The 15,951-nt window shown below is 41.5% G+C and overlaps 1 protein-coding gene across 1 annotated transcript in view; it reads left to right on the plus strand.

Annotated features, from left to right (window-relative positions):
• abcb4 (ATP-binding cassette, sub-family B (MDR/TAP), member 4) overlaps positions 1–15,951 on the plus strand; it is a 103,609-nt gene that overhangs the window by 62,483 nt on the left and 25,175 nt on the right. Inside the window, exons 13-19 of the mRNA XM_052016411.1 lie at positions 980–1,105; positions 5,184–5,387; positions 5,954–6,124; positions 9,953–10,114; positions 10,267–10,419; positions 11,519–11,665; positions 14,966–15,070. Of these exons, the coding sequence (XP_051872371.1) occupies positions 980–1,105; positions 5,184–5,387; positions 5,954–6,124; positions 9,953–10,114; positions 10,267–10,419; positions 11,519–11,665; positions 14,966–15,070 (1,068 nt within the window). The remainder of the gene's footprint in view (positions 1–979; positions 1,106–5,183; positions 5,388–5,953; positions 6,125–9,952; positions 10,115–10,266; positions 10,420–11,518; positions 11,666–14,965; positions 15,071–15,951) is intronic.

A 15,951-nucleotide genomic window follows, 5' to 3' on the forward strand; every position in this document is an offset into this window, starting at 1 on the left:
GTACATCGAAACACACAGTGAAATGCATCTTTTGCGTAGAGTGTTCTGGGGGCAGCCCGCAAGTGTCGCCACGCTTCCGGCGCCAACATAGCATGCCCACAACTTCCTAACCCGTATGTCTTTGGAATGTGGGAGGAAACTGGAGCACCCAGAGGAAACCCACACAGACACACGGGGAGAACGTACAAACTCTTGACAGACAGCGGAGGGAATTGAATACTGGCTTTGGAGATGGTGCAGAGGAGGTTCACCAGGTTGATTCCGGGGATGAGGGGGTTAGCCAATGCGGAGAGATTGACTCGCTGGAATTCAGAAGAATGAGAGGGGATCTTTATAGAAACAAATAAAGTTATGGAAGGGATAGATAAGATACAGGAAGGAAAGTTCTTTCCACTGGTAGGTGGGACTAGAAATAGGGGACATAGCCTCAAGATTCAGGGGAGTAGATTTATGACGGAGATGAGGAAAAACTGCTTTTCCCAGAGAGTAGTGAATCTGTGAAATTTTCTGCCCAGGGAAGCAGTAGAGGCTACCTCATTAAATGTATTTAAGACACAGTTAAATAGATCTTTGCATCTTAGGGGAATTAAGGGTTATGGGGGAAAAGGCAGGTAGGTGGATCTGAGCCCACGGCCAGATCAGCCATGATCTTATTGAATGGCGGAGCAGGCTCGACGGTCCAGATGGCCTACTCCTGCTCCTATTTCTTATGTTCTTATGAAATGCAAATTTTACACTGTAAGTTTGTTCTGCCTGTCATGTTTTACTAATAGCCTTAGCATAAGTTTAAATTAAATTAGTGTTCTGAGATGACACCGTTTTTAACCTACTATGTTTTAAAAGCATGAGATGAAAATATCATGTAAGGATGATTCATATATCCATAACTTTCAGAATAGAAATAAAATGTTATGACACAAAGCATTAATAAATAAAACCAAGCCAAAATGGCTTTTGTATCTCTATTATTTTGAGGTAGATATTGAAGGGTCTGAACTTGAAGTTACAAAGTGGGCAAACAGTTGCACTGGTTGGCAGCAGTGGCTGTGGAAAGAGCACCACAATTCAGCTTCTGCAGAGGTTATATGATCCTGAAGATGGGATGGTAAGGAATTTAACAATGTTCATCATACTGTGTAAACATCAAATATTGTTGAGCAGCAAAGCTGGCGGGGAGGGGGAGGGAGTTCAAAAATTTAAGTAAATCAAAATATTGTGGATGCTGGGAAATATTTTAATGCTATAAGTTTTCAGTTGAACCAGAGAGTAAATTTTTACAAATGCTCTCAGCAGAATGAGATCTTGAAGTTTTAATTGCTGGACAAGAGTCTAACGTTTTGGATCTAGAAACTTTTGTTTGTTGAAAATGTATTTGGTTACATGTGCCCATAAAATGCAGGCATAGTGCAAGCAAAAAAAAAATCACTTCATTGCCTGAATGAATTGCTGCTGCTTGTAGGGAAAGAACACAATCCTTGTCAGGGGTTTAATGAGTTGTGAGGTAATGACTTATTACAAATGAACATGGAAGGTAACAATAACTAGACAATAAATAATAGCAAGATTGTGTCCAATCCTACCTGCCATACACACTTGCCCCACACACTTCCCTCACGCTCCTTCAGACCCCAGATTAGCAACATGGCTGCACTTTTGCGGCCGTGCATCTCCCAGTGATCTCCAGGTCTCTGTATTATGGCCATCCCATAAGCAGAGAAGGCTGCTAATGGTGACCAGGTCAATTGGCATAGCAGATCAAGGCCCACCTCCAGCACTGCCCTAGCTTATGCTGTCAAACGTCTGAGACATTTAAAAATAGTTGAAATTAAAAGAGGTTTAAAAAGAAGAAATTAAAGCAATAAATAAAAGCCATAGTAAAATACTGTTAATTAATTAAGAACTGAAATATTAAGTGAAATAAACACAAAACATACGTGGAAGACAAAACTTGTGTAACTTTTTAATTGTCATGTTGACAATATCTGCTGTGGCTGATGTAGAACTGAGGGGCCAGATACAAAGTGCATCCTGTATTTCAGTTCATTGAGTTATGGCAATACCTCAGGAATCAGCAGTAAATCCAGGAGCAGAGCCAGAGGTCAGATGTGCCAGCCCATTCCATACTTCTGTAGTGTAATGTGCAGGTGAGGATGTCTGGAACATGTTGAAGCATGCACTCCTGACAGCTGTCTATGGTGGCATACAGTCAAACTGCCAATGGGGGAGGAGGCTGTAAGAGCATTCTCATTCTCAACAAAGGCAGGATCCAGTATATGAGTGCTGAAGACAAAACTGAAGCATATTCCTTCACGTTTGGCCATATGACCCACCTGGGTGTCCTTCTGAAAGACCTACCATCATAGAAGCCCATCTCCAGCCAATTTTAACCACTCCAAGCACTATCAAGATATTTCTGAGAGTACTGGATTCAGCAAGGGCAAAGGGAGCAGATAATGTTCCAGCTGTAGTACTGAAGACTTGGCTCCAGGACTAGCTATTCTTCTAGATAAGCTATTCCAGTACAGTTGCAAAACAGGCATCTAGCCAGCAGTTCACAAAAAGTAAGACAAATCCAAAGTGGCTAAGCTCTACCCAAACAGTCTATCCTCAAACATCAGCAAAGTGACTGAGGCCTTCATCCACAGTGCTATCAAGTGGCACTTACTCACCAATAACTCGCGCATCGGTGCCCAGTTTGGGTTTTGCCAAGCCCATTCAGTTCCAGATCTCATCACAGCCTTGGTCCAAACATGGATCAAAGAGCTGAATTTTAGGCATAATGTGAGAGTGACTGCCCTTGACATCAAAGCAGTCAATGGGCATCAAAGGGAAAGCACTCCACTTGTTGGAGTCATACCTAACACAAAAAAGAGTAGTCTCCAACCTGACGGCATGAACATTCATTTCTCTAACTTCCGGTAACCACTCCCCTCTGTCCCTTTTCTCCCTTGTCCCACCAGCGTACCACCCCAACTCTTACCCCTCCCCTGCCCTCTCCATCTGCCCATCACCCACTCATTCCCCCCCACCGATTCCCCTCCTCACCTCCCTCCCTTTATTCCATGGCCCACTGTCCTTTCCTATCAGATTCCATCTCCTTCAGCCCTTTGTCACTTTCGCCTATCACCTCCCAGCTTCTTGCATTATTCCCACTATCCCCTCCCCCTGCATATCACCCCCCCCCCCCACCCGGATCCACCTATCATCTGCCAGCTCTTGCTCCACCCCTTCCCCCTCACTTTTTTATACTGGTTATCTCCCCTCTTTCCAGTCTGGACCCAAAACGTGAACTGTCCACTTGCCTCCATAGATGCTGCGTTCCTCCAGTGTTTTGTGTGTTGCTCCAAAATGCCATTAGCCTTCATAACCACTTGCTGCACCTGCATGCTAACTTTCTGTGTTTCATGTACAAAGGCACATGGATCCCTCTGTATATCACTCATTTGCAATCTCTCTTGGTTTAGATAATCTGACTTTTGATTCCTCCTACCAAGGTGCATGATTTATACTTTCCTACATTAAACATCATCCAGCAGAATATGGCGTGTTTGATTGGGAACCCATCAACCATCCTAAGTGTTCATTTCCTTTGTCAGCAGTGCACAGTGATTGCAGTGTGTACCATCTACTAAATGCACCACAGTTATTTGCCTAGTTACTCTGACTGCACCTCCCAAACATATGTCCTCCACCACCAAGAAGGACAAGGGCAGGAGGCATATGGGAACACCTCCAGCTACAGGTTTTGTTCCAAGTTGCACAATGTCCTGACTTGGAAATACATCACCGGTCCTTCATTGTTGCTGGGTCTGAGTCCTGGAATTCTCTGCCCAACAGCACTGTGGGAGCATCTTCACCAGAAGGACTATAGCAGTTTAAGAAGCTTCTCAAGTGCAATTGGGGATCGACGATAAATGCTGGCCTTGCTGGAGAGGTCGAAATCTTCAAAATTAATATTAAAAATAAGCCTTTTTTTCTGGGCTGTCTTGTGGAAATCCTCATCTGAATCCTCTGCAGTAGAATTCTTACCCCGCAGTAGGCTGGCACCCTCACTATTATTTCCCTCTGTCTGCTGACTACTCATACCTGATGAGTTGCTCTGCCTAAGTTGATCACTAAATTTCATGCAGTGTCAGTGTCTGAGGTGGTGGCTTGGAGTATTAAACTTTTTTTTAATCATCTCTGTCTCTCCATTTTTCTACCATACAAGCCAAGTGGCAAATCTGAAACTAGAAAGGCACAGGGGTAGGTTTGTAGTGAAGGATGAGGTGGCACCTATGAATTGCCTGCTTGTACCATCTGCTGCTCGTAAATCAAAAGAGCTTGTGAGTTGCGTGAAGCAGAATTAGTTACCAGCATTATGATGTATTTGGCCCTTCATCGTCTTTTCTGCCCAGTCATGGTCATGAACTAGCAATGGCTGGTCTAATCTATGGCACTTCAGCTATTCAGCCAAGCCTTATCTCCAGTTATAGAGTCATAGAGAGATAATAGTGCAGAAACAGGCCCTTTGGCCCACCGACTATAAACCATTAATTTATATAATCTGGCACTAATCCCATTTTTTTCTTTATCCTCTCCACATTCTAACCAGCCTCTCTCCAGGTTCTACCACACACCAGGGGCAATTTACAGTGAGAAATTAACCTGCCAATCTACATGTCTTAGGGATGTGAGGGAAAACCAGAGCACTCAGGGGAAACCCACACGATCACAGGGAGAATGTGGAAACTCCACACGGACAGCACCTAAGGTTAGGATTGAATCTGGATCTCTGGCGCTGTGAGGCAGCAGCCCTACTAGCTGCACTACTGTGGCGCCTGTGTGTGCCACCTGCTCAGAGGAGGAAGCACGAGAGAAAGAGAAATATGTTAATGAAGGCCACAGTGTTTTTTTGATGAAATGCCTTTCATGATTAAATCACAGTCTAACATGGAGATATGAGGATTGCAGTGGTACCAAGTACTCTGTCTAGATTATTGCTTGGCGTCTTAGTAGGCACGATTAGGGATCCTAATGATATTTAATGTGTACAGCTTCTTTCTTTTGATTCATCTACTATTTTAGGTTTTAACAAGAAATTTTTTCTCCCAGGTTGTTCAAATACTTTTTCATGGTTTCACAAACAGAACTATCAAATCTCTGGAGTCATAATTATTGATTTTATGTATAATTTCTGACAGATAATGCTCGATGGACACGATATTCGGTCCCTGAATGTTAGGAATCTCAGGGAATTTATTGGAGTTGTGAGTCAGGAACCTATCCTCTTTGCCACCACGATAGCTGAAAACATTCGCTACGGCCGTGAAGATGTCAGTATGGCTGACATTGAAGAGGCTACCAAGGAAGCTAATGCCTATGAATTCATTATGAAGTTGCCAAACGTAAGTAACGATCTTACCTGCTCTGGGTTGCCATTACTGTTTCTGTACCTCAAAAAGTTAATTCATGCTAATAGTACTTTGGTCACTCAATGGAACCTAAGGAGATGGATCTGCTGGGCTACATTTATTTCCTGCAATGATTCCACACAACTGCATGTGGTATAACTGATGTCTGATGTATGCAAATTAACATATCAATTTGTAACTTCTGTTGTGGATTTCTACTTGATATTAAAATTTTCTCTTCCAATGAAGCAAGGCAACCTATTCTAGGCCTGAACTATCCTTTGTCAGAATAAGATGTCCTGCAAATGATGCTTTGCTTCCTAATTTTCTTCTCTGTCTGATTCATGGCTGAGGAATTCTGTCCTTACTCTAATCACTTTTATAGCTTTGAAACACTTCTCATTACATGGATATAAATAAGTTGATCTGATGACCATGTATGATGGGAGCCTTCAAAACATTGTGAAGAACATAGGTGTGTTAAGAGCTGACATGTTTAATTTTGCTTATTAATAAAGCATTGTTAACATGCTAAGAGTTGACTCTGAATTTTGCTGCAGAAATTTGATACGTTAGTTGGAGAAAGAGGCACTCAGCTAAGTGGAGGCCAGAAGCAAAGAATTGCCATTGCACGTGCATTGGTACGCAATCCCAAAATCCTGTTGCTGGATGAAGCGACGTCTGCATTAGATGCTGAGAGTGAAGCTACTGTCCAAGCTGCACTCGACAAGGTAACGATGGTCTGGCCACACTGGCATTGTGAACTCAGTTATGGTGCTGGAGGCTTCTTGCAAAATAGAAGATATGGATTATATTTTTACTGAAATAACAAAATCATCACCCTGCACAACCAGTGTCACCACCTCATGCCAGCTTTGTCCCACACCCCTTCCCCACACCCCCTCCTCACACCCATATCCCTCACACTCCAACCCCATACCCCCTTCTCACATCACCGCCCCACATCCTTACCCCTCACACCCACACCACCACCTCACGCCCTCACTCCTCATACTCCTACCCATATGCCCATCCCACATCACCACCCCACATCCCCACCCCTCACACTCCAACCCCATACCCCCATCCCACACCACTACTTCACAACACCCCACAACCCCACCTCACACCTCACACCCCAACATACACCCATCCCACCCCACACCAAAATTTTGTACAACTGTAACATGCTTGTATTCAATGCTTAGGCTGATGAAGGCAAACGTGCCATACGCCTTCCTCACCACCCTGTCTACCTGTGTTCCCTTTTTCAGGGAATTTTGTATACTTGTACCCCTCAGACCTTCGGTTCAACGACATTCCCCAGGGCCCTGCCATTCACTGTGCATGTCCTGTCCTGGTTTAACTTCCCAAAATATATCACTTTGCACTTGTCCCGAGTTACATTCCACCTTTCATTCCCTTGCCTGTTTTCCCAGTCGATCTAGATCCTGTTGTAACAGACAACCTTCTTCACTGTCCACTATACCACCTAAGATCCAATGCAGGGAATCAAGGTTCTGCAGCTGACTGGGAGAGGATTTTGGCAGCTATATAAATAAAGCTCAAGCCATAAAGTATTTTCAAAGCTCAAAATCGGGTTTACATACTTGCCTAGCAGAACTATGTGGGTTGTTGCCCAACTTGCACTTAATAGTGGCAAATGTGTCACATTCATGTCATCAGTTTGTTACATTGCCACTTAAAGTGATCCCTGCTGCATGCTAACCTGCCAGTGCATGGAACTAGTTGAGTAAGAATGGTGGAGGCTGTTAACATGGCACAGTCACTCTGTGACCCATTCAGTTTCCACTGGTTCCACCAGAGTCATAGAAACAGTCCCGGTTGACTCAATAAGTCTGCACTGACCATCAACCATCCAGTCACACTAATTCTATATTAATCCCTCTCTTCAAAATCTCTCCAGCAAAACATGAACTTGGGCTGATATTTTCTGATTAAATGGCTGCAATCCAAACAATTTTATGAATATTAATACTGAGCAAAATATAGAAATTGCCTAAGGTAATACAAAGTGTACCGGAGTGAAACTTCCATGTTAAATGGAAGCCCATTTGACTCAAGAAAGGATAGGTTTTATCTGAGCTACTTCACCGTTTCAGGAAGTGATATTTTAAGTGTCCTGTCATTCAAATTGATACCTAGAAAATATTGGCAACTTTTATTTATCATTGAACAAGTTGTATTGTTACTGAGAAGGTTCTCCCCAAGAAAAATCAATGTCTTCTAACACCACAGTTTTTTCGGGATAATGGTTATGTTATTGGTTTACCAGCCAGAGTCTGGACCATTGATCCAGACTTTGAATCCCCTCATGGCAGCTGGTAAATTTAAATGCAAATGATTAAACAAAAATCTGGAATTTAAAAATAAAAGCTCATTTTGGTGGCAGTAAACTAGAAACTATAGAATTGTCATTGAAACCTTATCTGATTCCCTACTTTCCTTCAGGACAGGAAATCTTCCATTCTTACCCAGTCTAGCCTAAGTGTGACCGTATCTGCATCTCCTCAGTTGAGGGGCAGTTACGTTTGGCACTGGCCTTGGCAGTGATCTACACATTCCATGATTCAATGAACAGCCGCCCACTTTTTTGCGGGCTGTGGGTTTGCGAGGAGGGTGTGGCGAAAGATGCAAGGGTCCTTGTCACATTTCATCCCCAGCAGCTGTGTGACAGAGGATTCTCTGATCTATAGGCTGTTCCTGGGGACACACACAGAATCGGACATCAACTGCTGCTGGAAGGTCATCAACTCGGTGAAAGACGCCCTTTGGTTTGCCCGAAACTTGTTGGTCTCCCAGCACTGCGAGATGTCCATAAGGGAATGCTGCTGACTGGCACATTCCAGGCTGCAGGAGTACGTGCTGAGGGGCGCACTGAAGGTGGGTGCAGCCGACGCATGGGCTCGGTGGGGAAGGACTAGAGTTTAGGGTTCTTCTGCCACTGGAGAGGGAGGGATGGGGTCAGGCGAGAAAGCCCCTTAAATATTGTAAATACAGGATTGGGGTAGCACCCCAGGGAGCCACACAAGTCGCATCGGTGCTAGGTTTTTTTATATAAAAAGGTAACACTAATGATGGATCTGTACACGAATGTAAAGGTTTGCACTGTTTTATTGTTGTATATAGTTTGTTTTTTATGATGAATGTTACGAACCAGCAACAAAAGAAACACACTGAGTCATGATTCAGTGTTAAAAATTACTTTATTAATAACTACTTATGATAATAAGAAAAATAAAAGTAAAAATGTTAGAATGTTAGAAGTAAAAATGTTAAACCTTGAACATTAACCCCAAAAACTAAACTCGTGTGTGTGTGTGTGTGTGGGGCAAAGTCCCAAACTCCAGGAATCTTAAAGTTCAGTTCCGCAAGCCATAAGGTGAAACATGAGCAAAGGCTTCTTCAACAACCACCGTTGTCTGAAGATAAGACGTAGATGTAAAGAACATAGACAGAGTGATTACGAAATCCAAATGTTCCACGATGGAAACCAAACGAAACCTCAGTGTTTACTCGGTAGTGACTTCCTCACCCCGAAAAGCATCCGAATCGTGGCCGTCCACACAAATACCTGTTTCCTTCTACAGGTCAGCAACAAAGTGAACTCCACCAGATTACTTCCAATTTCCGTACGTGGATTGCAGTGACAGACACAGTTATTGTTTCTCATTCATCGATAGAGAAACTAGTAGGCTGGTGTCTCTTTCCCTTTTTTCTCTCTCTCTCTTCTCTGACTGGCTTCTTCAACAACGTCATTACATCCTTTATCTTCTGTTGACGTAAGCATGCCACACACACAGACAGACACAGACACAGACACACACACACACACACACACACACACCCCACTATGTTCTATCTTAAAGGGACATTCACCTAGTCCGTAACATGAATAAGGTTTATTTTGGAATTTAAAAAAACGAACAAACTAAAATTTGTGCCTTTCATAACATCACAAAGAATTTCACATAACTATGGTGTTAAAACTTCAAGGTGACATTGTAATGTAGGCAAACATGACAGTTCATTGTATCACATGTAGCAATGAAATCAATTAATTACTTTATGATTGTGGTGGCTTAAGGGGGGAAGTTGAAAAGATTTGCAGTGCTAATAGGAAAGAGCAGGAGCTGAAATTAATTGGACAGCTTGAGTTGCACATGACACAAAGAGCATTCTGTAAAATATTACGATCCGATGGATGTTGTCAGGGCACCAGAAGAACTCCCTGCTCTTTTTTGAATAGTATGTGGGATCTCTGATATATCACTCTATTCTCCTGGAACAGGTGGACAGAGTCCCTTCCAAAGAAAGGCAGCTCCTACAAAAAAATACAGTGCCTCTTCAATGCTGCACAATCTGCTGAAACCTACCATCTTCCGACACAGAAGCAAGAGTAATACTGTGGTTAGCTGATTAAAAGGATTTAAGAAGCTAATACAGTGGAGGGTTTTTTTTCTGGATTAAGGAAGGGACATAGGTATTCAGTTGGAAGCATCCCACAGACTTATTATACGTTCTGTGTTCTCTCAAAGGTACGGAAAGGCCGCAGTACAATAGTAATTGCTCATCGCCTGTCAACAGTTCAAAATGCAGACGTCATTGCAGGACTGGAAAATGGTGTAATTGTAGAGCTGGGAACCCATGAACAACTAATGAAAGCTGAGGGAATCTATTATAATTTGGTCACCTCACAGGTACTACTTAGGAAACAATAATCTGTTTCAACTGATAAGTAGACGTAACTACTGAAGTTTATAAAATTCTAAAGATATAAATAAAATCACACACTTGGGTCTAATTCTATTGAAAGAAAAACTGTAAACAAAATTATTGTTTTTTATTTCAGACTTTCAAGAGTAAAAATAACGATGGAGATGAATTGATTCAAGAGAGAAATGATACTGAACTTAGCACGATAAAGCATGGACAATCAACACAAGTTAGTGTGGAAAAGGTAGAAACAGCTGCAAAGAAAACAGATGAAGCTGTAGTTGAACAGGTAGGATTCACATTGTCAATAAGAAAATAATTGCATTTTAAGTGAACCTAGGTTTCAAACATTGTGTTAAAGATACACTATAAGACTCTATTGCATGTTACTTCTCCAGTCAAATCTCTTGTGCAAGACAATCTTATCGCTATCATACATTCTATTTTTATCCTATTATAAAAGTTATAAAATGAAGAGGTAAAGGAGGAGCCAAATACAGTTTTGCTGATTTGATTTGGTGATACGTTGGTTAATTGTATAATATAGATTTCAAACATTTATACTAATGGGAGGTTATTATGAGCATGAGATTCATGGGTACCATGAGTTAGAACAGTATAGAACTGGGTTCAAATTTAACTTGCCTCAACTAATGAGGTAAAATTTATGTTGCCTGTAAGAATTATAAGAGCTGTAAGTTAGGGTTAACCTGGTTCCTGCATGATTGCTAAGCACAAAACTGTTGGTAGTAATAAAGGCAGAACATGCTGGAAATATTCAGCTCCATCTGTGAAGAGAGTATCAGATATCACCAACTTTTCATTATGCTTTTACTCTTACATTTCTAAACTAAATGTTAAGAGGAAGAATTGATTTTAAACGTCAGCAAAAAAAAATACACACACATGCTGATTTTATATCACAGTGATAGCCAAAGGTCATCAGCATTGAGCATTAACTCGTTTCTTTTGATGCAGATGGTGCCTGGCCTACTGAGCATTTCCAGCGTCTTCTGTTTTTATATCTGACTTCCAGCATTTCTCACATCTTGCCTTTGTATAAATTGCGAATAGTATTGTTCTGCTTATCCAGCTTACACTCATAATGATGGGAAATAAATATTGTGAGTGCTGTTTATGAACTACCTTATTAATTCCAAAATTTTCCCACATTGTCAATTATCAATTAATGCAATATTTAATCTGTAAATTATTGTAATTCAATCTCATTGTCACTCTGCAAAACACAGAATTTCTGTCATTGTTTTCTCATGCTGAAGTTAAAAATAAATTCTTATATTTTGAAATGACAAGTAGGAAGAGTGAAGTTCATTATTTGCAACATATTCTGTGTCAGCACATATATTGTTAAATATTCTGTTCTTCAGGATGAGGATCTTCCTGATGTGTCCTTTCTGAAAGTCCTTAAAATGAATAAAGCTGAATGGCCTTATATTGTCGTGGGAACTTTCTGTGCCATTATAAATGGGGTTTTACAGCCCGCCTTTGCCATCATTTTTTCAGAAATTATTGGGGTAAGTTTAACATTTTAAGGTACGTTCTGTGGTCCAGGTGTGGACAGTAATATCCAGTGCTGTGCAGTGTTTCCCTGGACTCCACATCTATGATTCTGATCTGTGGATGTGGCATTGTGAAGGCATTTTTCTATTCAAGCCTGCTTCACTGTTCCTTCAGGGAAATATAATTGAGCAGACCCCAGTCAGAGAAGTATAATGTAGGAGTAAGGATCTCTCTCGGATATCTAAACCACCTCCATCCACCCCCCCACCCCACCTCAGGTTATTGCCAATAACAGCAGCACCTCCCTCATCATGATTACAATCCTGCCCTCCTTCATTAGTCATGATGCTGATTCACATCTCTATACCTTCCACCCACCCACCCCACTCACCCCATCACTAATCTCCCATGATCTCTTAGCCAACACTTACCAAGCACCCTTCCCATTCCTCTCGAACCATTATCCATTTCAATTTCTAGGCTGACCCTCCACAGCCCTCTTGATCATTGTGGACCTTCTCCCATTCAACCCTACCCAATCACTAGACTAAAATATTAGCTCCACATCCAATTACAACCCCAACCTTTATTAAGTCTCAGCAGTTAATTGCAGCTCTCCACCTTCACCCAATGACCCAAACCAACCCTCAAATTAATTCTCCCTGACTGATGTGCCCCCTTGCCCTCCCACCTCCTGGGTGCACATCCCATGACATCTCCAAATTCCCCATGGCTAACTTGTTTTCCCTCTTGCAGAAGAAAGACCTTTCAGCACATCAGGTGATAATTCCTATTGCAAGGCCCAAGAGTGATGCACTATAGATTTTTCAGAAACAGCTCCTTAAACAAATATCCATTGGCCCACTGAGCACCATTGAATAACTCATCTTTCCAACTGCCATTTATTTTCTAGCTGACAGATCTCTTATGATGAACCAATGACTTTTGTTTGATTTCCTGTTATGTGTAAGAAGATTTAGGCCTTTAGTGTACCGAAATTTGAATCTTCACATTTCTTCCATGAGGCAAGATTTCCCATGTATAACGTCATGCTATTTCTAATCAGTCCTTGCTTTTCCAAATGCAGGTAGATCCTGTTTCTTGTAATCCCCTCCAGTACATTATCCATCACTCATGTTAGGCTTACTTAAGGTGAGAGAAGATTTTTAAGGGGATCTGAATGTTAAGTTTTTCACCCAGATGGTGGTGGGCATATGGAATGAGTTCCCAGAGTCGGTGAGAAAGGCAAGTACAATTACAGTGCTTAAAAGACATTTGGGCAGATATGTTGATAGAAAAAGTTTAGAAGGACATGGGTCAAATGCAGGCAAGTGGGATCAACGTAAATAGGAATTTTGGTCGGCTCAGATGAGTTGGGTTGAAGGGCCTGTTTTTGAACTGTATACCTCTATGAATTTGTTTATCTACTGATGTGGATTGAGAATTACTGGACAGAAATCAAAGAGTGGGAAGATCAGATCATCTTCAGTATGGCAGGCTATGACTAGTTGTGTAGAGCAGGGATTCATGCTTGAGCCCTAGCTTTTCATAATTTATAGCAACAATTTGACTGAGAGGACCATATGTCATATTTCCAAGTTTATTGACAGTACTAAACTAGTTAGGATTGTGGTTAGGGAAGAGGATGTAAAGAGGCTTCAAGGGGATAAGGACAAACTAAGTGAGTGGGCAAGAACATGGCAGATGGATTATAATGAGGAAAAATGTGAGGTTATTCATTTTGGTGCACAGCAAGAAAGGAAACAGATTACTTGTTAAGTGGTGAGGAATTTGATGTTAAAAGGGAATGTGTGCTTGTACACATGTGGCTGAGGCCAACATACAGAAGTAGCAAAGTCAAAGTCAAAAGTCAAAGTAGAGGTTATTGTCATATGCACAAGTACATGTGTGCACAGGTGCAATGAAGAACTTACTTGCAGCGGCTTCATAGGCACATAGCATCATATAAGCAGCATTCACAAGAAAAACATAAATTAAACACAATTTTGACAAGAAAGAACACAATTAGAACAAAAAAAAACGAAGTCCATTTTAGTGCAAGGTGATCAAAGTGGTTATAGTGTTGCTAAACTCCAGAGATTGGGGTTGTGCTGGTTGGTTCAAGAATCGAATGGTTGAAGGGAAGTAGCTGATCTTGAACCTGGTGGTGTGGGACTTCGGGCTTCTGTACCTCCTGCCCAATGGTAGCTGCAAGAAGATGGCATGGCCTGGATGGTGGTGATATTTGATAATAGATATTGCCTTCTCGAGGCAGCGCCTCATGTAGATACTACTGATGGTGGGGAGGGAATTAAAAGAAGTGATTAGGAAGGGAAGTGATTAGGAAGCAATCTGGGAAAAGCAATTAGGAAGGGAAATGATGTATTGGCTTTTATTATGAGGGGATTTGAATACAGGAGTAAGGGAGCATAATTGCAATTATCTTTAGGCATTGGTAAAACCACACCTAGAATATTGTGTACAAGATTTCTTGGACTGGTTCCAGGTATGGCAGGTTTGCGGTATGAGGAGAAATTGAATAGTCTAGGACTGTATTTTCTAGAGTTTAGAAAAATGAGAGCAGAGTTCATCAAAACATGCAAAATTCTTAAAGGGCCTAGATGCAGAGAAGATGTTTCCTCTGGTTGAGGAGTCTAGCGCAAAGGGCACAGTTTGAGATTAGGTAGGCTATTTAGGACTGAGCTGAGGTGAATTTTTTTCATTCAGAGGGTGGTCCCAGATTGCTGTAGAGGCTCAGTCATTGTGTTCCTACAAAACACAATCTGATAAACTTCTGAACGTTAAGGGAATCTAAGGATGTAAGGATAATGGTGGAAAATGGTGCTGAGGTGGAATATCAGCCATGATCTTTTTGAATGGCAGAGCAGGCTTGAAGGCCCTGGATAGCCTATTCCTTCTGCCATTGAGGACATCTTCAAGAGGTGGTGCCTCAAGAAGGCGGCATCTATCATTAAGGGCCCTCACCACCCAGGACATGCCCTTTTCAAGTTACTACCATCGGGGAGGAGGTACAGGAGCCTGAAGACCCACACTCAACTTTTCAGTAACAGCTTCTTCCCCTCTGCTGTCAGATTTCTGAACCATCCACGAACCCATGAACACAACCTCATTATTCCTCTTTTGTACTATTTAATTATTTTTGTAACATAATAATTTTTATGTCTTTGTGTTGCACTGCACTGCTGCTGCAAAACAACAAATTTCACAACGTATGTCAGTGATAATAAATCTGATTCTGATTTCACATGTTTTTGATAATCGCTATTTAATTATAGTTCTTTTAACCAATACAGGTTTTTGCTCACACAGACAAGAATGTTGTACGTCGTGAGAGTACGCTTTATTCCCTGTTATTCTTAGCAATAGGAGGTATCTCCTTCATCACATTTTTTCTTCAGGTAAGTGCAAAAGAATTGTGAATAAGTGAAATATTGGATGGATTGTATCGCAAGGTTGCAAGGTTTAGTTAACGTCACAAACTGCAGAAGCAAATTTTGCCTGACTCATGCACTTAGTTTAATTTGTTTTCTGCCTACAACATTGAAAGATTGTGGGATATAATTTGCTGTTATTGCAATAATTGTTCTCAAAATGGGGCTGATAATCCTAGGGCTGATAATCCTACTGCTCTGTTACCAGGAGAGCTGTTGATTATCCTGTTTTGAAATGGTTCCATCCCTAAGTGTCCAAAATTAGTTTGTCCTCCCACCCCCCTACCCTGGCCACTGTTTTAGACAATAAGCACCTTTTAACATGGAAATTGGTGCCCTAAACCATAAATAGGGCTCCAGTTAGTGTTAAAGGCTAGAACTGTCTAGAGTCTGTGCAGTACTATCTAAAACCTACTCTATGGGTAATGGACCCAAAAGGTGTTGAATTATCCTTGTATATAGAAATGCTCCTTTGGAACCCACGAAAATAAAGTAAATTACTAATGTTCTGACCCATCCAAGATCATCTACTGCAAACCACCCTCATTATATTTTGCTTACTTTAAACCAAAATCACACTGATATTCTCACTGGGTGAATGGGCATTTCTGTAAGCCCAAAAATATGCATGCGATAGAGGGAATGCAGTGAAGTCCTGGGATGTTGTATGAGAAGATCTTAAGCAGGTTGGCCCTGTGATGCTTTGAATTTCAAAGAATGAGAGATATGATCTCATTGAAACATATTAAAATTTTTACCGGTCATGACAGGGTACATGTGTAGTGGGTTTCCCCTAGCTGAGGTATCTGGAACCAGGGGTTGCAGTCTCAAATAAAGTCCACAAAAAT

Source organism: Pristis pectinata, chromosome 5 (genome assembly GCF_009764475.1).
Source record: "Pristis pectinata isolate sPriPec2 chromosome 5, sPriPec2.1.pri, whole genome shotgun sequence".
NCBI classification, from domain to species: Eukaryota; Metazoa; Chordata; class Chondrichthyes; order Rhinopristiformes; family Pristidae; genus Pristis; species Pristis pectinata.